Here is a 24,635-nt window from a genome sequence, read left to right as displayed (position 1 = left end):
TAACGCCAAAATTTTGGAGGATGAAATTATGTTATCTTATTCGGTTGTATTGATTATTGACTTTACCATTTGGAACCCTACCTTACATCATTAGTTCCACTTAATTTTAGTTTTGATCGTGCTGTCATGTAAAATAGACCGGAAAAGCCATTGATGTACACCACAACGCTGTTGTTTTGAGTAGCTAGCATATTACATATCTCAAATTTTCAATACACTGCATCCTCCACTTTACTATCTACTCATTTTTCAGAGGTAGGGAACCTGTCAACTTCGTTAAATTATGAAACTTAAACTATATAAATTGGGGTATAGTTTGATTTATTCCTTACAGTGAAAAGTTCAATTATTTGAACTGGTGGATGAGATTGGAAGCTTCTATTAAGGGAACATGGCTGACATGTGAGTACACTGAAGATGAGCTGTGTAGTTTCCTATAAATCCTTCACTAAAATTATGACGCATGTTTATTCAACTTCATCTGATTGACCCACCACTTCCATTTTGTGGTTGCCAGTGCTACAATAAGAGTATCATAATCAAGGGACTTCGTTATGAATGAAACAAAGTACACATGGTATGACTATTGAATCTCAGACAATCACTCATAACAAAATACGGCTAATAATTAATGAGAATTATTATTATTATTATTATTATTTTTTTCTTCCTTTGAAATGAATGTATTAGTACAGGAATGCATTTTTTTAGGTTGTGTTTGTTTACAAGCAGATAGGGATACAGAGACATAAAATCATGTTTGACAAATGAAATATAGACATAAACATTATATCTAGAGACATTGTCAAGACACCCTTTTGCCCAATTTGCAGATCAAGTGCCGCTTCTATTAGTCAAAGCCAATTTATTGGTGTAAGAGAAAGCCAACAAAGTGGTTCTTCTACAAATGTTGGAGTGGAAATGAGACAAAATCCTGCATTAGGATCAAGAAGGCAACAAATAGATACAAGTTAAAAGGTATCTGTTGCTACTTCGCCTCTGGTTAATGCTTATAATTAACAAGTCTGTTAGAAATAATGGAAGATGAGTAGTATAATTGACATTAGACATTAAACTTATGAGCCACAAGGTCTTTTATGATCATCTACTTGCTGTTGTTAAATATAATTTTGTTTGTTTGTGTTATGATAAATATAAATGTCCATTTCTCTAATTAAATTATTTTGGACGGTCCAAAAATTTAAACAGTACGGTGCAAAAGTTTTAAGGTTGGACTGTACATTTATGAAGTTATGAAAAGAGAATATTTCTACATGTATAAATAGAGAAAATGTGGCATGTGAATTACACACAACCAATAACAATACGAATATAAACACTTCTCTTTCTTTCTCTCTTCATATACCTATACTGTAACATACAATATTAATATATGAATTATCTAATAGTGTGATAATAATATTGGTGAACACTAATACTAGAGTCTTTTATTTACACTTTATTATTTTAATTTTATCACCTTTTATTTATTTATTTATTTATTTTACAATACGTTATCAGCATGGAACTCTGATAAAAATTTAGAAAGACTCAGGTAATAAATTTTCATTATATCAAAACTCTCTCATCTTGAATTTAATGTTCTTGATATATCTGGAAACAATTACTTATCATGGATACTAGATGCTAAAATCTATCTGATTCAATGGATCTTGAAGATACCATTAAGGCTGAAAATAATGCATCCCAGAAGGATAAAGCTAAAGTCATGATCTTCCTTCGTCGTCATCTTGATGAAGGATTGAAAAATGAATATCTCACACTAAAAGATCCTACAGATCTGTGAAAAAACCTTGAATAAAAGTATAATCATCAAAAGATAGTGATATTTCCTCAAGTCTGGTATGAGTGGACGCACTTACGTTTTTAGGATTTTAAATCCATAAATGAATACAATTCAGCAATGTTCCGAATTACCTCACGAATGAAATTATATAGGAAAAAGATAACTAATAATGACATGTTAGAGAAAATTTTCTCAACCTTCCATGCTTCGAATGTGCTCCTGCAGAGCAGTATCGAGAAAAAGAATTTAAAAAATATTCTAAACTAATTTCTTGCCTTCTTGTTGCTGAGCGTAACAATGAATTACTTTTAAAAAATCATGAAACGCGTCCAGCTAGCGCTGCCCATTTCCTGAAACAAATGCCGCAAATCGTAACCTTAGAAGAGATAAATGGTAAGGTTTTAGTAACAAGAAAAATTATGTTTACAAAAAAGGAGCCATAAGTGGGATAAAGAAAAAAATAATGGACAAAATAAATCAATAGAGGATAAATATTTCTGTTGTGGTGGAAAGGGTCATTGGTTGCGTATCTGTCGTACCCCCAGGTACCTAATTGATCTTTATCAAGCATCCTTAAAAAAGGATAACAAAGGAAAGGAGACGAATTTTGTTTTGAAAGATATTGCTGAAAATCACACCACTCATTATGAAGTATTTGATTTCTTTGAGGATCCTAAAGAAAATATTGGTCATTTGATCAATGATGGAAAAATTTAATATGTGAAATTGTTAAGTACTAATATAAATAAATAATGTAAGATGTTAAGTTTTATTTTCTATGTATTTGAATTTCAAATATGATGTATATAAATTATGTTTAATAAAATATTTATGTTTATGAATTTCGAAATGACTAAATGTATCAAGTTCTAAAATAATAATAATAATAATAATAATAATAATAAAATTTTAGTATATGATACTATGTATACTACTTCTTAAAAAAACAATTTCAATCAGGAATATAATTTTACTGCGCATGTACTTTTACTCGTTTTATTATTATTATTTGTCTTTAAAGAAAATGACAAGGATATATAGTGAAGATGTTTGCCTTGCGGATAGTGCAAGTTCGCATACCATTCTCAAAAGTAATATATATTTTACTCATCTTGTACCAAAAGAAGAATATGTTAATACTATTATTGGCTCAGGTAATATGATAGAAGGCTCCGGAAGAACTATAATTTTGTTTTCCGGAGGAACAAAATTTATAATAAATAATGCACTATTGTCTACCAAATCTCTAAAGAACTTGTTAAGTTTTAAAGATATTTGCGGAAATGAATATCATATTAAAACAATGAATGAGAGAAATCATGAGTACTTATATATCACAGCTCATGATTCAAATAAAAAGGTTATATTAGAAAAGTTACCCTCACTTTTATCTGGGTTATATTATACTAAAATCAGTGTAATTGAATCACATGCCATTGTAAACCAGAAGTTTACTAACCCAAATGAATTTATAGTTTGGCATGATCGATTGGATCATCCTGAAACAACAATGATGCGGAAAATTATTGAAAACTCCCATGGACATTCACTAAAAAATCAGAAGATTCTTAAATCTGGTGAATTCTGTTGTGCTATCACCAGTAAATATTGGATTTGAGTCTCCTAAATTCCTTGAAAGAATTCAAGGTGATATATGTGAACCTATTCATCCACCATGTGGATCTTTTAGATATTTTGTGGTCCTAATATACGCATCTTCGAGATGGTCACATATGTGCTTATTGTCCTCTCGCAACCTGGCGTTTGTGAGATTACTTGCTCAAATTATTCAATTAAAAGCACAGTTTTCAGAAAATCTAATCAAAGCAATTCGTCTTGATAATGCTAGTGAATTTACTTCCCAATTTTTTTATGCTTATTGTATGGCTAACGGAATAAGCGTTGAACATCCAGTAGCTCATCTTCACACACAAAATAGGTTAGTAGAATCACTTATTAAACACCTCCAATTAATTACTAGACCCTTACTTATGAGAACAAATCTTCCGACCTCGACTTGGGGGCATGCTATTTTACATGCCGTAGCACTTATTTGTTTGATACCAACAAGTTACCATCAGTTCTCTCTTATGCAATTAGCTTTTGGCCAGCAGGCAAATGTTTCCTATTTAAGAATATTCGGGTGTACGAGATATATTCCCATTGCACCACATTCTTACACCAAAATGGGACCTCAAAGAAAATTGGGGATATATGTTGGATATGATTCTCCCTCTATAGTGAGGTATTTTGAGATACAAATTAGAGATGTATTTAAAGCCCAATTTGCATATTGCTATTTTGATGAATCAAAATTTTCAACATTAGGAGGAGTGAATAAACTTCCTGAAAAGGAACTTAATTGGAATGTATCATCATTAATGCATTTAGATCTTTGATCAGGGCAATGTGAACTATAAGTTCAAAAGATTATACATTTGCAAAGAATAGCAAATGATGTCTGATGCATTTTCTAATACAAAAAGCATAACTAAATCCTATATGCTAGCTGAAAATGCTCCAATTTGAATTGATGTCCCATTCAGACAAATGACCACCAAAACAAATTCACGTTAGAAGCGTGATAGGCCTATCGGTTTCAAAGACAAAAATCCTCGAAAAAGAAAAGAGATAAATACTATTCCTGTTAAAAAAGATAAAGACATAGTAAAGACACCTGCAGTTATCCAAAATTCTGATATAGTTTTTATGCCAGAAGACGTTCAGGTACCTGAAAATTCTGAAAATGACGAGATCTCAATAAATTATGTCTTTACAGGAGAAAAATGTGGCCAAAATAAAACAATTGTCAATGAAATATTTGCATATAATGTGGCATTAAATATCATGTATGAAGTACCGTATCTCAGTACCATTGGAGCGCTAATGTATCTTGCTAATAATATACGACCTGACATATCATTTGCGGTCAATTTACTAGCAAGCTATAGTTCCTCGCCAACCAGAAGACATTGGAATGGAATCAAACAAAATTTTCGATATCTTCATAAAATAGTTGATATGGATTTGTTTTATCCATATGAATCAAAGTCACAATTAGTTGGCTATACAGATGCTGGATACTTGTCTGATCCACACAAAGGAAGATCTCAAACAAGATACCTATTCACATATGGTGATACAGCTATATCATGGAGGTCCACAAAATAGACGATAGCAGCAATATCCTCTAATCATGTTGAAATACTAGCAATACATGAAACAAGTCGCGATTGTTTTTGGCTCACGAGTTTGATCCAATATATTCCGTCAGCTCTAACTGTTCTGTTTGAAGATAATACAGCATTCATTACTTAATTTAAGGGTGAATGCATCAAAGGTGATAGAACAAAACATATTTCTCCCAAAATCTTCTTCACTCATGATCTTGAAAATCAAGGAACAATTGATGTCTAACAGATCTGCTCAAGCGACAATCTGGCAGATTTATTTACAAAGTCACTTTCAAAATTCTTCTTTGAAAAATTGGTACATCAAATTGGAATGTGCCAATTCCGAGATATTAAATAACGTCGACAAGATGGGGAGACTGTACTCTTTTTTCCTTGATCAGATTTTTTTTCTATTGGGTTTTTCTTGACAAGGTTTTTAATGAGACAGTTCCATCACAAAGAATATTGTACTTTTTTTCCTTCACTAAAATTTTTTTCATTGAGTTTTTCTTTAGTAAAGTTTTAAAGAAGCACAATCATAAATGGACATAAAAAAAGGAGTGTTATGATAAATATGATTGTCTATTCCTCCTATCAAACTATTTTGGACGGTCCAAAAACTTAAATAGTGGACAATGCAAAAGTTCTAAGGTTGGACGGCACATTTATAAAGCTAGGAAAAGATAATGTTTCTATATGTATAAATAGGAAAAGTGTGGCATGTGAATTACACACAATCCATAACAATTCAAATATAAACTTTTCTTTCTTTCTCTCTTTGTATACTTATGCTGCAACATATACAATATTAATATATGAATTTTTTTTATAGCGTGATAATAATATTGGTGAACAATAATATTAGAGTCTTTTATTTATACTTTGTTATTTTAATTTTATCACCTCTTCTTTATTTATTTATTTTACAATAATTTGGTCATATATTTTAGTTCCTTCATTGTTCTTGTTAATCTATTAGGGTGCAACTTGAAAGAAATTTTTGGAGGGACAAAACATCTTAATAAAAAAAATTATATAATAATATTTATATTATAATAAAATTTATAAATATAATTATATATTTTTAAATTTATTATTAATATATAAGATTACATACTGTTAAGGTTAACAAAAAAGTAAATCTAATTTTGGTTAATAAAAAGATTTGTTTAGGTTAATAAAGCAAATCGATTTAAATTAAAAATTAATTTTAAAAAATAATCGATTTTTACATGAAAAAAATAATTTTTGCACATAAAAATCTATTTTTATGTAAGAAACCAATTTTTATTTATCTAAAAATTGATTTTTCTTTTCAAAAAAATGATTTTTTATTTAAATTATGTAAAATCAACTACAACTTATAAAGTATTTTTAACATTTTAAAAGATCAATTTTAACTTTGATAATATTTATCTCTCAAAAATCTCAAGACTAATTATCTTAGTTATTATTTTTATTACAATTAAATAATATAATGCATGAAAATATATGAGATGTTGATAATGCAGGATAAAAAGTTTGAGAGAATGGTGAAGGTGAACATTAAACACAGATATATAGGTTAAAAGTATATCAATTTAATAAATGAGCTAACTTTTTTTTTTATGAAATAGAACTACTAATATTTTTACAAAAACTTTTGAAGCCAACATAGTAAAATAAATAAGCCAATCACCAAAATTTTTGAAATAATACTTATTTCCGAGAGTAAAGTATCGTTTTTGTCCCCAACGTTTGGGGTAAATCCTATTTGTGCTCCTAACGTTTAAATCGTCCTATTTGTATCCCTAACGTTTGTAAAAGTGATTCAATGTTATCTTGCCCTCAATTACACATAATGAGCACTTTAGTTTGAGTTTTAAAAATCTCTTCTTGAAGTTAGAATACAAATGTCTAGGATAGAATCGATGATCTACTCCGAAAAATAGCTCATCAAATATTGAAATTAATTCCTACAACATTTACATAATTCACTTTTCTAGGACATAATTGAATCTAAACACAAATAATGGGTATAATATTAAAATCGACCACATCCAAGTGAGACCTAATTGCATAGTTGTAAAAACCGGACCGGACCGGCCGGTTTGACCGGAAAACCGGTGAACCGGATCCTATACCGGTCCGGTCCAGTGTTTGAATCGCACAAGGAATTGAACCGGTCAAACTCGGTGTAAACCGGTACGAATCGGTCAAAATCGGTGCGAACCGGTCAAAACCGGTGAGGTGGTCTGACCGAACCGTTTGGAAGAAAATATTTCCAAAATGCTTGAGGTAGGGTTCGAACCCTTGTCCTCAAGGAAACCAAAATGCTCCACAACCACCAGACCATTATATTTTCTATTAAAATATATGCAAATTATAATACATATAGATATCTTCTATCAAATAGTTTACTTTTATTTAATTTATTTTAATTTTAATTATAAATTCACTCCTTCTTAAATTAATTATATTTTTATTTAACAATAATGATAAACTCACTTATTTTTTTATAATTATATAATATCTATTAATATTATTTTTTAATAAATACTTGTAGTATATAATAGTATAAAAGATATAAACTAATTAATAAATTATTAAAATTTAAAAATAATAGTTATTTTAATATAAAAACAAAATAAAAATATTTATGATAGAGTAAAAATAATAAAATATTTATTGTTCATGTTCCATATTGTTTTAAAATAACTTGATATTTTAAAATGTTAGTAAAAATATGTATTTTAAATTTTAATTTTAAACTTTTAACTATTTTTTATTTTTTATTTACATAGGACCGAGTCAACCGGTTCAACCAGTAATCCAGCGGTTGAACCAGTGACCCAGTGACCCAGTGACCTGACCGGTTCGATCACCGGGTCGGTTCTGACAACTATGCCTAATTGAGAATGAATATATCCAAGTGAGAATAATTGAAAAATATAATCTGATTCTGATTTGTTATTATCATTGATAGTAGGATAACATTGAATCACTTTTATAAACGTTAAGGATATAAATAGGACGATTTAAATGTTAGGGACACAAATAGGACTTACCCCAAACGTTGGAGACAAAAACGATACTTTACTCTATTTCCGATGAAATACTACATATGGTTTTCATTTACCAAAAACCTTTATCTTTGGAGGAATGGCAATGAAAATTTAAATAACTTTGTAATATTAAAATAGTTCGTCACTTTTAACTATATACATTAATATCAATATCAATTATTAACAAAACACAATTTAAATTATTAAAAATTTTATAACCAAGAAATAACAATTGTCAATACCCTGTGCAATGGAGCGGCAAATTGATTAGTAGATACATAAAATACTGTCAGAATAAAACAGAGATTGTGCACAACATGGATCATATGCAAACGTCATAACTAAGATATGATCAAGCGTCCACAATTCAGGACCTTCACCCTTCATCCCCTTCTCTCCTATCCTTCCTAAAAAGAACAGTACTACAAAGAGGGCTAACTGCCTAAGCACACAGCCTACTGTTCTTTCTTCTGAGAGTCAGAAGATTGCGGAGCATCAGTTGTTGGCTGCTTCATACTAGCCTTGGCCTCAGCGAGAAATTTGGGATCTGGCTCGTGATTTTCGGCAGGTTCCCTCATCGCCAAGTATATGTAAAATGCTATGACTACATTAACTGATATAACCGCAAGAAATCCACTCACTAGTGTCACAGAGTAAGGGGACAAATTGTCTGTTCCTGTTGCACAAAGGGAACAAGGAGAGCTAGTTTTACATCATACACATTTTATTATGGGGCATTACTCTACATTGCATTCAAGAAACATTAAAGGAAACAAACAAGAAAACTGATGAGATCCATTCCCACCAGGCAAGGGAAATGCAACAGTCAATAAATAACACAAAGGGAAACTTTATATTTGAAGAATCTTAGTATGGGAACATTTAGATAACAGTTCAGATAAACAAGTAAACATATACCAAGAGAGTCAAAGAGTTCTGTTTTGAGAATTAAGCTGATATGTTCAGCATTTCAAAGCACTGAAAGATGTTGACAAAATGCAATTTCAAATTTGCTTAGCAATACAACAGTAGAAACAAAAAAGCCTTATCCGTTATCCCACTAGTTGGGGTTGGCTAGAACAAAGGACGCCATAATACCACCTGGAAAAAATATGGGAAAAGGCACTTGTGTGATCACTGTCTATGGGATTGTTTGGATGAGCTTCTAAAACAATATCTTTTTTTAGAGTTATCTTTTTTTAAAAGATCTTTTAGAAAAGTAAAAGTAATTTTATATTTGGATATCACATGCAAAAAGATCTTTTTATCTATCAATTATGTTTCGGCACAACAATATAAAAGTACTTTTTTGTTTATTTATTATGTGAAAAACATCTTTTTTATTTAAAAAAATGTAAATTGTAGCTTCTAAAAAAAGATGTTTTTTTTTATTTTTTATACTTCTACTTTTACTACTAGAAATTTGCCAAATACGTTCAAAAATTAAAAAAAAAGTTATCAACTTAATGGTACCCAAACAAGTACTATAAATGTTTGGGTATAACAATATAAAAGTACTTTTTTGTTTATTTATTACATGAAAAATATTTTTTTTAAGAGAAAAAGATCTTTTAAAAAAAGATGTAAATTATAACTTCTCAAAAAAGATGTTTTTTTTTTAATTTTTCTAGTACTTTTACTTTTACTACTAGAAATTTGCCAAATACGTTAAAAAATAAAAAAAAAGATATTTTTTCATTAAAAAAAGATCTTTTTTAATCAAAATAATGGCACCCAAACAAGCACTATATGCCAAACATAAATAAGAAACAAGAAAGCATCTAACTTGCGATTTATATTTGCAATGACTATTACATATTTCCAATTTGCAGATGCCACTAAAAATTGAAGCCAATGTGTGACTAGAAATTTCTGAATGCCTTTATAAAGGCAAATTCTAATTTAATGCATTGTTTAAGAAGTAATAACATTTCCCTTCAAGATCATGAGTTGTCATAACCAACCTCTTTATCAAGTTATGACATTAAAAAGAAAAACATCTTCGACAAGAAAGCAGAAAACAAGTAACAAAGATGGGTTCAGTACTTGAAAAATTTGAGATAAACCCATACTCTTAAACAAATGTAAGACCACAAAATTATCAAGCAAACCAACAACCACTTGGAAAAAAATAGAAATCAGTAAAGAAACAACTAAAAATGCTTAAAACTATGAAACCTTACCAGGAAACAGATTATTGTTAAAACCATACAAAATTGCAACAGGGACAGCCAACATGAACATTGAAGCAATGAAAAACTTCTGAATCACACTCATTGTTGCTTTTGGTCCCTAACGAAGCAGAAACAGAAAAAATAAAGTAAAATAAAAAATAAAAAAGAAGAAAAAGAAAAGATTAAACCAGAATACAAATGTACTTTAAATTTCAGTCTCAATGAAATTCATCAACACAGTTGCAAACTTTGAATAAAAAATGGCACACTCAGTACACCATATTCTTTACCTAAGATACATTCCATGTTCTTTACAGAGTTACCTTGTGCTGAATTTTCTTCATTACCGTTAGTAACACTAATTCCAGAAGAAAGCCTCTTTAAGGTTTGTTAAAGATTTACTTCTTTCTTTCTTTTAAGTTTTATCCTAGTTTTTTCTTCTTTTTTTTTTTTTTTTCTCTTTTTTTCTCTTTTTAAATACATAGCCATTGATAATACACAAGGTAAATCAAATAACCTTTGACTTCTATAAATCACAAGAACAAAAGAGCTCCATCCTAACCAAGTGTATATCCAAGGTACAATACTAATCAAAATTCAAAATTCAAAATTCCAGAGGATTGCAATGGGCAGAGACACCCGAATCGATGGCAGAAGCATTAGAACCACCTATCTCATAGCATAACATCCAAAGGACAGAACCAAAAATTCAAAAACAGCACAGCCTCCAAAACACACATTACAGAGCCAGAACAGCACCCACAGTACAGCAAAAACAGTTGTTCTGCATTATTCTTCTTACTAATTAAGATATAAATATAATTAACAATTTTGTAACGATAAATATGGTAAAACCATATAATTAAATGAAAACCTAGCAGGAAAAAAAAGAAAAAAAAAATGAAATAAGAAAAGGCAAATCCAAATAAAGAAAAGAAACGAAGGAGGAGGAAAACCTGCTATTATTGGTGGCGGCGACGGCGCTGGCGGGTGACGGCGGCAGGACGCTCGTGCTGCAGCAGCAGCAGATTCGAACCACGCACAACGCAGGAGGAGATGGCGAGCAGATCTGGCGGAAGAAAGGAAGCAGAGGAACAAGTCGTCGGCATCGGAGGCGGCCGCAGAAGCGCCGAGGGAAGCTCAGGGAAGGAGGGTTAGGGTTCGCATGGTTTGGCCTGCTAAGTAGTGCATGTGACGGGCGTGAGTCGATGAAGGTCGGAGTCGACGGTGGTCAGTGTGATTTTGTGAAGTGAGTCGTGAGAGGGAAAATATCGAACTGCAAAAATTAAGTACTTAAGTTTAACCGGATAGTTGGGGTTTAACTAAAATATAACAAAAATGGAAAATGAAACAACAAAATATATATATATGCTTTTTTATTTTAAATAATATTTATTTACAATGTACTAATTTATACATTTAGTTACACTTTTACAAGCAAGAAATAATTGAGGAAATAGTAAAATTAGCCTCGGAAAGATTATGCGATCACATCTAATATTAAGGATGTTAACAGAAACTAATATGACACGGTTAAGTTACATGTCAACATACCTCTTTACATTTTAATTATAACCAACAGTCCAACACCATATTTTTATAAAGGAGAATAATAGGGGAACAATGAAAATTTTGAACAATATGAACAACCACCAATCAAATGAAAATACATTACACCCTAATTTAATGCTATTAATTAAATTTACTCTTTTAACCCTATTAATTCACATTATTTACACATTGTTCAAAAATCTTATTTGTTACTTATACTTTTCTTTTTATAAAATTGGATCAAATCAGTCCTTAAATAAATGGAACTACTTCAGACTGCAAAATTCTATATAAATTTGATCAGGATAAAATTTTTAAGAACATAACCAAAAACATTAGTAACTCCATTTATACCAATCCTAAAACCTTAACCAAATTCTGTGAACAAAATGCTAAATCATAACCAAACACTAGAATAAAAGCTAAACAACCAAAACTTCATTGACAAAATACACATCGATTACTTTAATAATCCAACAAAACAAAGCCAATAATCAATTTTAAAGTATTTAAAATGTTTAATCATCAAGATCGAAATCCTAAGATCAAAGTCGTGGTCATTTTTTCTCCTCTCTATCAACCTCACCAAACAATAAAAAATACAGAAAAGAGAATAGATAATTGTCAACAAGTTTAACCCCACTATGACTCTCGTCGTTCATGCCGGATCTGGAAGGCCCCATGCCGCCACTGTCAATCCCTCCTAGTACAGGGATTGTACTGTATGGAGTGGTGCCAGTGCCGATGCCAATGCCCGTGGTGCCACTTGATGGGTTGGTTCCAATGAAAGTGCCTATTGATGGTATGTTTGTTATAGGTGTTATACTGGTCCCTACAACACTGCATAAGAAATTTTTAAACAGTTTATTGATGGTGTCCATTGATGGTGTGTTTGTCTCGTGAACAAGTCAACCGAATGTTTCAATCGGTGACGATGATGAAGGCTTCTTCATCTTCTCATTAGCAATGTCGAAACAAAAAATCGGACATCAGTGTTACTATAAGAGTGCATGGAAGTGAAAGGGAGATTGTGATCAATCTTACTAATTGAATCAGGGACTCCAAAACGGTGTCATTTGAACTATTGACTGTCACACTAAAAAATAACGTTGTTTCAATACTAACTTGTCACTTAACATGCCAAGTCAGTTTCATTAATACCATTCACAATAAAATTAATAGAGGGACTAATGTGACCAAATTGAAATCTTTGGGAATGGATTTAATTAAAAAACTTTTTTGGAGACCAAATTGAAAATCACGTGATTTTTTAAAGACCAATTTAACTATTTACTCAAAATAGTACAATATTTTTTACTGTAGAAGCAAAAATATAAAAAAAAAAATTAGAGCTCCTACTTTTATTGGTGGTATTTAACGACGTCAAAGTAGACAATTACGGTACTGCAGCAAGCAAAAATACCATAAGACTACAGTTTAAACCATTTAAAGCAAATCTTACATGCTACATTAAATTCTTTAGAATGTCACCTACATTCTCAACACTAGTGTTTCTTCCATTTCTATTACTAGTTACTACTATAAATTCTACTGTAACCACTGTGACCACCACTGTCATAATTTTTTCCACCATCATAGTGATCGTCACCTCATCCATTGTTATAATCTCTATTACCACTGTTGTCGTCACCTCTACCACGACAACTCTCCTAAATTTTAGAACCATTAGATATAGTGACATTAATTATCCGATGTGTCTATGAATTTGTTGTTCTCCACCTTCTTTCTTCTTCAATATCAAGCTTGTAACATAGAAAGAAAGCAAAATTGAGAGAGAGAAAGAATTGGATAATATCATAATACAGATCTATCTAAAAATAAATAAATTTTAAAATACTATGTGATTTTTGAAAAGAAAGAAGAAATGAAGGGAGAAACAAATGGCATGAGATCATTGAATAAGCCAATCAACTCATTCTTATGCATATATGAAACATTGCATGACATGTGATTGATGATGGACATGTCATGATTAGTACTACTATGATTGAGAAGGTTGCCATCCCTGTAACCCTCTTTTATAATTGACATAGATTTTTTTAAAAAATACAATAATAAAAAAATATTTATTTCTAAAATATTTCACAATTTATCCTACTACACTAAATACAAAAATAAATATTCCAATAATATTTTGTATTTTATAAAAGGACTAAATTAAGATTTTTATTTAAGGGTAAAGTATATTTTTTGTCCCTGAAGTTTAGCAAAAATTTCAAAAATACCCTTAAATTTTATTTTGTTTCAATTTTGTCCTAAAAGTTTTCGATTTGCATCAAATATACCCTTAACGGCTAAATTTTCAAAAAAATTAAGACCAATCTAATAATAATGCATGAAAACTATGCTTGATTTGCTTGTGTTGAGGTTTGTTCTTATGAAATTGTTGTTGAATTGGTCTTAAATTTTTTGAAAAATTAGCCGTTCGGGGTATATTTAATACAAATCGAAAACTTTTAGTACAAAATTGAAACAAAATAAAATTTAGGAGTATTTTTGAAACTGTTGTCAAACTTCAGGGACAAAAAATATACTTTACCCTTTATTTTTAATATAAAAATTTAATTACAAATTTTTAAACAATAAAAATTTAATTAAAAATAAAATATAAAAATAAACAAAATAATTAAATCTTTTTAATTTATATCATATGTTTGGATTTATTTTTTTATATCTTTCGAACTCAATGATTATTTATGAAAAAAATGTAAGATGAAAATTCAAAAATTTAAATTGGTTGTGAAAAAAAAATGTTGCAAAATGAGTTATTGAGGTGAATTGCCGCAATATGAAATACGAAAGTGTGAAAAAAAACTAAAACATTTTGATATGGATTTTTTTATGAGAAATATGCTCTAAGACAAGGTTGAGTGGCGTTATGTGTTGATATGGTGAGTTCGGATCTTCTCGCAGTTAGGGTTGGTACTGGGTAGGGTAGGCTTTGGATTCTATCTTAAATTCCTAATTTTATTTACGAGTTGAAAATTTCATTAAAATTCTACTCTATCCTACCTACAAATTGAGAATCTCTCAACCTTAACTCTACCCGCATCTTAAAATTCTAAATCCTACCATACTATATCCTATATGCAGAAATATTAATTTTTTTCAAAACAAATATAAAATTCAATCATTTCAAATTTCATACATCTTAATAAAATAAAAAATAAAAAATTAATGCTCTAAATTACTAAATTAATGAACTAGTTTAATAGTTGCTCACTTATTGCAAGTCATTATATGAGAGAAATTATAGGTTCAACTCTCACATTCTTCACTAGATACCTAATTTTTATAATATATGGGGTGCGAGTAGGGTAACGTAGAATACACCCTAAATCCATACCCTAACCTACTCACAGGCATATTCGAACCGAACTCTATCCTACCCGCAACGGACCAGTGAGAAGGATTTTTATAATTTTTAAAATTTTATTTCTCGCAAAGAGAAAGATTTTTTTTTATTAAAAACACAATTCATAATTAACAGGAGACAATATTTAGCTTTTTTTTAGTAATGGATTTTTCGATTGTGTTATGCTGAATTATATATGGGATACTTGGGTGTTTCTTATGGATGGAGGGTTATTTTTTTTTTAATTAGAAAATACAAATCGGAGACACAGATTTAGGTTGACATAAAAAACCAAAGCTCCGATTTGTGAAATCATGAATTTAAATTTGGAGAGTATCGAATTGGAACTTCTGATTTGAGTTGTATCTTTTTCTTTTTTAATTTTAAATGTTGAGAAATCGGCGGGTCATTTTTGAAGTTTAAAAAAATAAAAAAAATAGTAAACTTAATTCAGTGGGTTAGATTTGTGAATAAAAAAAATTAATTTCAAAAATGCAGTTCTAAGGATCTGATTTGTGCCCTTTCGAAATTTCATCTTTTTGAAGTCACTTTTTTCTTCTTCTTACTTCTTTACCGTTTTCAGCTAGTTCTTTTACACTTTTACTAATATGAACCGGTGAGAAGAGAGTAACATTATTTAAAAAAAAATGGAAGATATAGTTATATTAAAATTGTACTATCATCGTCAGATTTTGTTACAAAAAAGGTTGCACATGGATTGGATAATATATGCATATTCGCGGTAATTATCCGCATCCGATCTGAATTTTGCGGATAATATCCGATCCGCACTATGGTAAGATCAGATTGCGGATTTGGCAGTGATAATTGCGGATCCGATCCGCAAATCCGCATATCCGCACGTCTCATATAAATAGCATAGTTTAAGAAAGTAAACCCTAATGTGATATGAATTTTAGTGTGTTATTTTATGAATTTTATGATGTCTTATTTTTAATTTTTTATGTTGTACTTCAACTTAGAATAATTAAACTTAACTCTTATGTTATTATTTTTTTTATTATTCAACAGAACTTTTATTGATAATATTTTAAGAATAAGTAGGCTTAAATAGGTGAAAAATAAATTTTCTAGATATTTTTTTTGTAAAAACAACAACTAAACAGAATCTTGAAACAGTTTTTTTGAATTATGTGGATACATCCGATATTCAATCCGATCTGATCTGCAAGTATGCGGATCGGATCGGATCCAGCCTGAAAAAAAGCGGATATCGTATCCGATCCGATCCGATGAGTGCAGTGTGGATCGGATAGAATTTTAGGCTGTATCCGATCCGATCCGTGTGCAGCCCTAGTTACAAACACCTGAGGGAGTGAGATTTATATGTGAAAATCCTTGTAATCTTATTGCTCCTTTTACATTGCCATTTGAAGAACTAAAATGTATTATTTGTAAAAGGATAGATCCTCATATATCAAAGAGGATATCGAGTATTTTGTATCGGCATCCTGTATTAGTATTCGGTGGCTCATTTTCAAACAAAGTATGTCACCGACGATACTAGCATGCAAGAGATATTTTCAATATATTATGAAACTTGATCATAAGTGTCGTTTATCGAGCTGTACATTGAGTTTGAACAATCTGAAGTCGATCGAGATATCGAATAGAGAGATTACAACAGTGACAACGAGGATGAGTTTGAAAGCAACTATGAGATTGCTGAACCAATTGAAAATCATGATGAAGCTGATGACACCATGGAGGCAGATGTCGCGGAAGATCGGAGGTGGCAAATGCAGTAACGAACCAACATCCGTTCAGAGAACCATTTTTCATGCACACGTTAGATTTAGAGGCTATGCATGCACTAAAGTTTCTTAAATACATGAATGCAGATATGCAATTAGATAAATATATGATAGATTTATAACATAGAAATAACTAAGTTTAGCATAAAATAGCTTGATTATATTTTAAGTTCTTTATATCATTAGTGACAACCTATTTTTTTTAGATATCTAGTACAAAATAGTATTATTTTGCATATTTTATGTATTTGTTTATTTTTGTACGTGTAATTTTCAAATTTTTAAATTATATTTATATTATATATCTATAATATAAAATTTTAAATTTTAAAATTATAAAAATATATATAATTATATGTTTACATAATTATTTATATATATTATATATTTAAAATTAAAAATGTACATATTTATATATTTAGATTATATATTTATTTATATATGTATCCTACTATAAATTTAAAATGTAAAACGTATATATATCTATATATTTAAATACATATTCATATTCTATATTTATATATTTAGATAAATATATATTATATACTTATATAACTTATACATTTATATAAAAAATATCATTTATATTTTGTTTGTAAACATGTAAAGAATATATTTACATAAATAAAAATATATATTTATATTTATATATTTAGAATTTTTATATTTTAATTTTATATATTTATATATACTTGTTAAGTTTATGTTATCGTATTGTTGTAGCAGAACCTCCTATTATGGTAGACAGTAAATTTGTCGTAGAAATGGAATTTAGTTCTCGAAAAATTGTGATTGCGGCAGTCAAAGATTATGCTATCTGCAGATGTGTAGATTATCAGGTGTACGAAATCCTAAATATTTTATGCCAAATATACACAATACGACACAAGTTTTGATTTACTGATTAGGGGTTAGCATGATCCGAAAGAAGTATTGTTCGGAGATAAGGAGATATAATGATATTCACACTTGCATTAGAGCCACTATTTTTCAAGATCATTCCAAGCTGAGTTCCATCACAATTGTAGAAGCAAGTAAGCCATTGGTAGAGGATGATCCATCCATAAAGGTGAAATCTACCATTACTGAAGTTCAGTCAAAGTTTAATTACACTATAAGTTATTGCAAAGCATGGTTGGCAAAGCAAAAGTTAGTAGAAAAAATATTCGGAGGTTGGGAAACTTCCTCTGAAGCTTTGCCAATATGGTTTGAAGTCATGTGTCACAAGGAGCAATCAGCAGCCGTCCATTTTAAAACTATGCCAGTATACTGAGGGATGACTTGGTTCTAGATATCCGGGTGTTACATTGTATCTTCTGGAGTTATTACCCTTGTATTAGAGCATTCAGATACTGCAAGCTATTAGTACAGGTAGACAGGACTCACTTGTATAAAAAATATAAGGGTTGTCTATTGGTTGCAGTTTCATAGGATGGAAACAACAACATTGTGCTGATTGCATTTGTCATTGTTGAGGGGGAGACTTCTGATGCTTGGCATTTTTTCTTAGTAACTTGCGACAACATGTGATGATACGGGATGGTGTGGGTCTTACCTTTGATCAACACGATTCTATTATTTCAGTCACCGCTCACAGTAACGGAGCTTTGTCGCCTCCAAGAGCTTTCCACATTTTTTGCATCAAGCATATAGAGTCCAACTTCTTGAGAAAATTCAAGGCACCATATCAACAAAATCTTATTGTCAACATAGGTAATTAAATACACTTAAGATTTTAATTAATATAGTTGTTTATTATCATAATGGTTGTATCTTGTTTTTTTTTTATCTCAGGGTATTCTAGGACAGTGCGCAAACACCAATTGCGTTACAAGCATTTACGCAAGCGGGGTGAGACGTATACAAGGTGACTGGATAACATTCCACGTGAATAGTTTGTTTTAGCATTTGATAGTGGATACCAATGAAGTCATATGACCATGAATTTAGTTAATTAAGTGCATCAGTTCGATTTTGAAGTGGCACGTAATCTCCCAATCACTCACTTGTAAAAGCAACATTTTCTAGTTATGCCATCTGGCATCATTTTCTTTCATTAGTAAACTCTATTGGAAGAGACATTAAAATACAAAGTAGAACATGGTGTCCAAGTTATTAACAATTATTGTTACTTGTTAGTAAGTGAAAAATATAATCGGGCACCGGGAATCGAGACAAGAAATGACATATGAATCTAAGCCCAGATATGTAACAATGTTAATAGACCGTCACACTCCTTACAGTCAAAGCGAGATACCATGCACAATGCTTTGTACAAATATGCTAGGGATGTTAATCCTCAGCTGATTCCGTGAATCCGAGAGAAGTCACGAAGTGGTAACATAAATTTTCAGTGAACTGTTGACCCAAACTTATCAGCAAACAAGATTGACCCAAACAACAACAATATATGACACTTCACATACTTCTCAATGGAAACTCGATCATTCAAATGTAATATGTCTTTCACATTTCTAATCCAGGTCATCTTGATGTAACTTCCTCTACAATCATTGGCTCTAGGAGCAACCCCAAATTGATGTAAGCATTCAACTTCCCTGGCCTTGTGACTAGTCATAGTTGTTCCTATCACAGGAAGACCATCTATCGGAATACCTAGGATTAGAGTCATATCTTCTAATGTAATTGCGCACTCACCAGTTAAAAAATGAAAAGTAACTTCCTCTATAATCATTGGCTCTAGGAGCAACCCCAAATTGATGTAAGCATTCAACTTTCCTGGCCTTGTGATTAGTCATAGTTGTTCCTATCACAGGAAGACCATCTATCGAAATACCTAGGATTAGAGTCATATCTTCCAATGTAATTGCGCACTCACCAGTTAAAAAATGAAAAGTATGAGTATCAAGGTGCCATCTCTCTGCTAAAACTGTTACCAAAGCCGACTGTCCTTGAATCACTCTAATCTGAGATATGTGATAAAACCTAGTGACATGCAAAAGAGGCTTGACAATCGGATTGTATGCATCCGATGCATACAGGTGGATACACTTCAAAGTTCATGAATCCTATAAATCATGAACAAATAATAACTCAAGTTGTCTCAGTTAATTAATTAATCAGTTATAAGTTAAATCATTCATAACTAACATTAAATTAATATGAACATTAAAAAAGTTAATTTAACCTCTATAATAAACTAACCTCTGTTTAAAAATCTGATAAATGCTGAATAATTAATTAATTTAATAATTAATTATAAGCGAAAAAGATTAAAAAATTAAAAATTTATAATTTAGAGAAGTAAAAATATTTAGAACGTAAATTAAAGTACTAATCTTAAATGTTTTAGTCCAAAGTTGGGTCAACGGGATAAAGTAATTGAACCGGACTTCACCAGATCCAAGCCCACATTATTTAAACTCATACTTAACCCATTTTAGCACCAAATTCTCCATTTGAGAGGGGGGGCTCCGATTGACAAGCCGTTTTTTATCACAGGTTCGTCTCGAATCCCTCTTGAATTCTATCTGGTAATGTTGTAAGTAAATACGAAATCACTATCCAATTTTCCATTCTCTTCTAATTCGTATTTTTGGGGATATGTTGTTGAGAAACTTGTGATTTTGGTTGTTTAGGGGTACTCTAGAATGGATTCCAAGTGGATTCCATCCTATTTTTGAGTAGAGTAAGATAAGAAAGCTTAAATCCCTTCATATCTATAATTTTGCGTAAAATCCTAGTATGAATATTGAGTAATTATTGTAATTAGATTGTGTGGATTATCTTGGCTTGTTTGGAATTGGCTTTGGCGTGATCTGGTATGGAGTTGAGTTGCAGATCAAAGTGGTAAGGTTTTGGTGGAGGTTGGAATTTTCGGAGAAGAGTTTTCCGAGGTTGAAACCACCGTCAGCAAGGTACAAGTTTTAGTTTCAAGTAGGCATTATGTAAAGCTATGTGAAAAACATAGGTTAATTGTCCTTAAGATAGGATGAATGAAATTAGTTGATGTTGTGTTAATTGGTTGTGATTTGTGAATTGAGTGGTTATTGAGTGATATAAATGTGCATATGAATGAGTTGTATTGAACATGAGTTATGGTATGCTTGATTATGATGGAAATTGGGACAGAGATCGAGATAGGGTGAGATATCCCCTATATGATAAGTCACGGTAAGTGGTGAATTTGCCATAAGTGAATTATTATCGGGATAATGAGAATTTGGTTATATGAATGGATTGTTGGTTTGATTATTGATAGAAAACTTTAGAAATGGTTGGCAGATTGAAATTGGTTAATTATGTGTTGAATGGTTAGAAAATAGTAAATGAGTGCTAAAAATGCTTAGTAAAAATTTTGGTATGGTTTGGAATTGAGTGGGATGGAAAATTGGTGAAAATGAGCATTAGTGTAAATTTGGTAAAAGTTAGTTTTTAACTAACTTTGACGGGTCATAACTTGGTGCTCGGAGTTTGAAGTTGAATGAAAGTTGTTTTAAATTAAAGTTAATGAAAAGTCCTTTAAAACCATCTAAAAATGAACGACAACAGAATTTTGTAGAGGAAGTATGAGTGTTTGAAAACTGAGGTTTTGGGCTGAATTTTAAAAAGTTACAGAAAACCAGAATTTTGGCCTGTGTGCGCAGCACAGGTCAGAACGAACGAAAATGGTCATGTGTGCGCACACCCAGGAATTTTTCAAATTGTGCGTACGCACAGGAGTCATGTGTACACACAAGGTGAGAAGCCCTTATGATTTGTGCGTACGCACGCACAAGGGTGATGTGTACGCATAAGTCCTGTTTTCTCATTTAAACTCTGTTTTGAACTGTTTGACTTTTTCAACAAGTTTTTAAACTTCTGTAATTTCTGTTTAAGGTCCAGGAACTAGTTTTTAGACTCTGGAAGGAGTGAGAGCATATTGAAGGCATTAAATTGAATTAATTTCCGGATAACTACTTGGTAAACCGGATAAAATCGTTGCAGGGATGGTAGTTTATCCCACCTGCGGTGAAGACGGAGGTTCCATCCCACTAACATGATTAAGAAATTGAAAAACTGATACATGAATGGGGTTTATGGATTCAAAACGATAAAATGGATAAATAATTTGGGTTAATGAGTTAAATCACTTATGAAATTACTTAAGAACACTGATAATGATTGATTATAGCCTGAATGGCTGGATTGACAAGGTCTGCGTGATATCCCACTTGTGTATGGATTGGATATCTGTTTATAGCAAGGTCTGGGTGTTATCCCACTTGCTTACTGATTTGTTATTGCTCTAGTACCTATACCAGACAAGGACGGTAGTCTCATCCCGCTTATTCCGTGGTTGCTGTGTAGTTGTAGGGATGGAGGTTTTATCCTGCTCAAGAGACAAAGGAATTGGTAAGCTAAATGAGAATATGGTTAATGACCTTAATGATTTTAAAAGTTGATTAAAGACTTTACTGTGAACTGATGTTTACTTGTGGCAAGGACAGTGGTAAATCCCGCTTACACACTGAGCTGAGTTATACCAGAACAAGGATGGTGGTTAATCCTACTTGTTCATGGTTTTTCGGATAAAGATGGTGGTTAATCCCGCTTGCTCGAGATTTGCTACAATGACAAGGACAGTAGTTAATCCCGCTTGTGCATTGACTGATATTTGTTCCAGACAAGGACGGTTCCCGCTTGTTCGAGGTACCCGGTGAGGATGGTTAATCCCGCTTACTTGTGGTCTAATGTGATAGGCAAGGACGGTGGTTAATCCCACTTGCATATTCCAAGTAAGGATAGTTGGTGAATCCCGCTTACTTGTGGAACCTACGAATAAGGACAGTTGATTAATCCTGCTTACTCGTGTCGGGTTCTGGCAATAAAACCAACGCGTGAGCTCATGGCCAATAGGGCAGGCATGCATCATTTGTATTTGTGTGTATTGATTGGGTGTACATCTTGTATTTGGCTTGTTTTGTTGAATAATTGTATCTATATGCTATTTGAGCTACTTGCTTTATCTGTTTCTCTATTTGTGTATTTTTTGTATTGTTTTGTTTGTGTTTGAACAAATGAGAGATTCCTTATGCTGGTGATGGTGATGCTAAGGGTTGTTCTTGATGCAATGTTAATGACTGAATGATTGGATGATGGAAATGAATTTGATTGATATTGAAACTTTCTGGGTAGATACAAGGGTTGTGACTTGTCCCTCTTGCTCCGGGTTGAGACTAAATATTGAGAATAAATCGATACCATTGGGACAGAGTTTTGATATAGATTTACGGAATTTGAAAAATTATGATATAAAGAGATATAATGACTTGTATTGGGAAGAACTGAGATTTTGAGATCACTAGTATGACTGAGACTTAGTCTGTTTACCTTATTTGGATTAGAAAGGACTCTAGGCTTGAACCTTGAATGATTGGAGGTTAGGATTGCCTAATGGGTTCATATCTTTTACAATGTCTCTATTTGGAATTATTACCCTACTAAAAACCTTCGGGTTCTCACTCGTTATCGGATTTTGTTATTTTCATCAGATGCAAGACGTGACGTACCTCGTTGAGTACACTAGACTCTTAATGAAGCGAAGACTTTACTTTTGGGTTTATTTTGATCTATATAGTACTTTTCTCTACTTTTGATATATGTATTTGTATATCCCTCTTAGAGGTTGATTTATGGAGAAACAGGTTATATTTTGTGTATTTTTGGGTTGTATTATACTTTTTAGCCGACCTTGTCTTCGAAAGTCGAGACTAGTATTTGCTATATATTTCCTTTGAACTATATATATATATATATCGTCTCGTTCAGTTCTTTTTACCGACGCTTGTTATCTTCGACGTTTTGAGTGTGATACAACTTTTGTTCTATCATCTTTTTTCACAAGCTCCTAAATATATCATTATTCTTCAATTACTATGTACGTAGTTTTAAGTTTTAGAGGTCGTAATGTCTCACCACCTCTAACTTACAACTGCAGCATAAATTTTGTGTGGTAAAGTGTTACACTTTGTACTAAACTAACTAGTATACCCTAAATTAATTTTAACTTAATTATCATTATAATTAATTTTTTTATCAACAAATCCAACCAAGTTATATATATCTTATTTCTAAAACAGAGAATAACAAATGTAAGTAATCAATAAATTTACCTACATATATACATACATAAAAGTAAAATACATAATTATATTTTAACATAAAACCTAAATATTAATTATTTTCATTAGCTTAATAATTAATATTGTGGCAATAATTAGTTCTAATATCTATTGGATAACATTAAAATAACTACAAAAATATAACCATTTATTTTCGTTAAAACATATTAACTTTATCATTAATCTTAATGTTACCAAAAAGTTAAAATTTAAATTGCTATCTATTCTATTACAACAAGTATAGTTAATAAATTAAACTCACAATTCTAATTTATATTATCAAACAATCTAAAATAATTAATCAGATTAATCACAAATCTTAAATTAAATTCTATTAATTTAATTTAAAAACATTGCTTAATTAAATTGATATGATACGAACACTAAAAAAATTAGCAAATATTCTAATTTGAAGTATTATCAGTAAACTTCACCTACAAACTAAATTTTAATTGCCATCATACTCTAACAAATACAATTAATAAACTAATTACACCCAAAGATTATTATTATTAATGTAAACTCAATATATATATGATTAATTAATTTTTATCTATCCCAATACGTTTAATACTATTATTTAATTACTATAAACAATATTAAATGTATAT

At 30.9% G+C, this 24,635-nt stretch overlaps 1 protein-coding gene across 1 annotated transcript; it reads right to left on the bottom strand.

Moving 5' to 3' along the window:
- Positions 1 to 8,218: 8,218 nt before the first annotated feature.
- Positions 8,219 to 11,538, bottom strand: LOC112750776 (uncharacterized). Its single transcript, XM_025799624.3, has 3 exons — positions 11,155 to 11,538; positions 10,208 to 10,316; positions 8,219 to 8,700 (listed from the first exon to the last, which is right to left on the bottom strand). The coding sequence occupies exons 2-3, from the start codon at positions 10,299 to 10,301 to the stop codon at positions 8,480 to 8,482; spliced, it is 315 nt and encodes a 104-aa protein (XP_025655409.1). The 5' UTR covers positions 10,302 to 10,316; positions 11,155 to 11,538; the 3' UTR covers positions 8,219 to 8,479.
- Positions 11,539 to 24,635: the final 13,097 nt, after the last annotated feature.

The sequence above is a fragment of the Arachis hypogaea genome, chromosome 15 (genome assembly GCF_003086295.3).
Source record: "Arachis hypogaea cultivar Tifrunner chromosome 15, arahy.Tifrunner.gnm2.J5K5, whole genome shotgun sequence".
NCBI lineage: Eukaryota > Viridiplantae > Streptophyta > Magnoliopsida > Fabales > Fabaceae > Arachis > Arachis hypogaea.
Note: the sequence above shows the minus strand (reverse complement) of the source record. Positions and strands in the feature narration are given on the sequence as shown.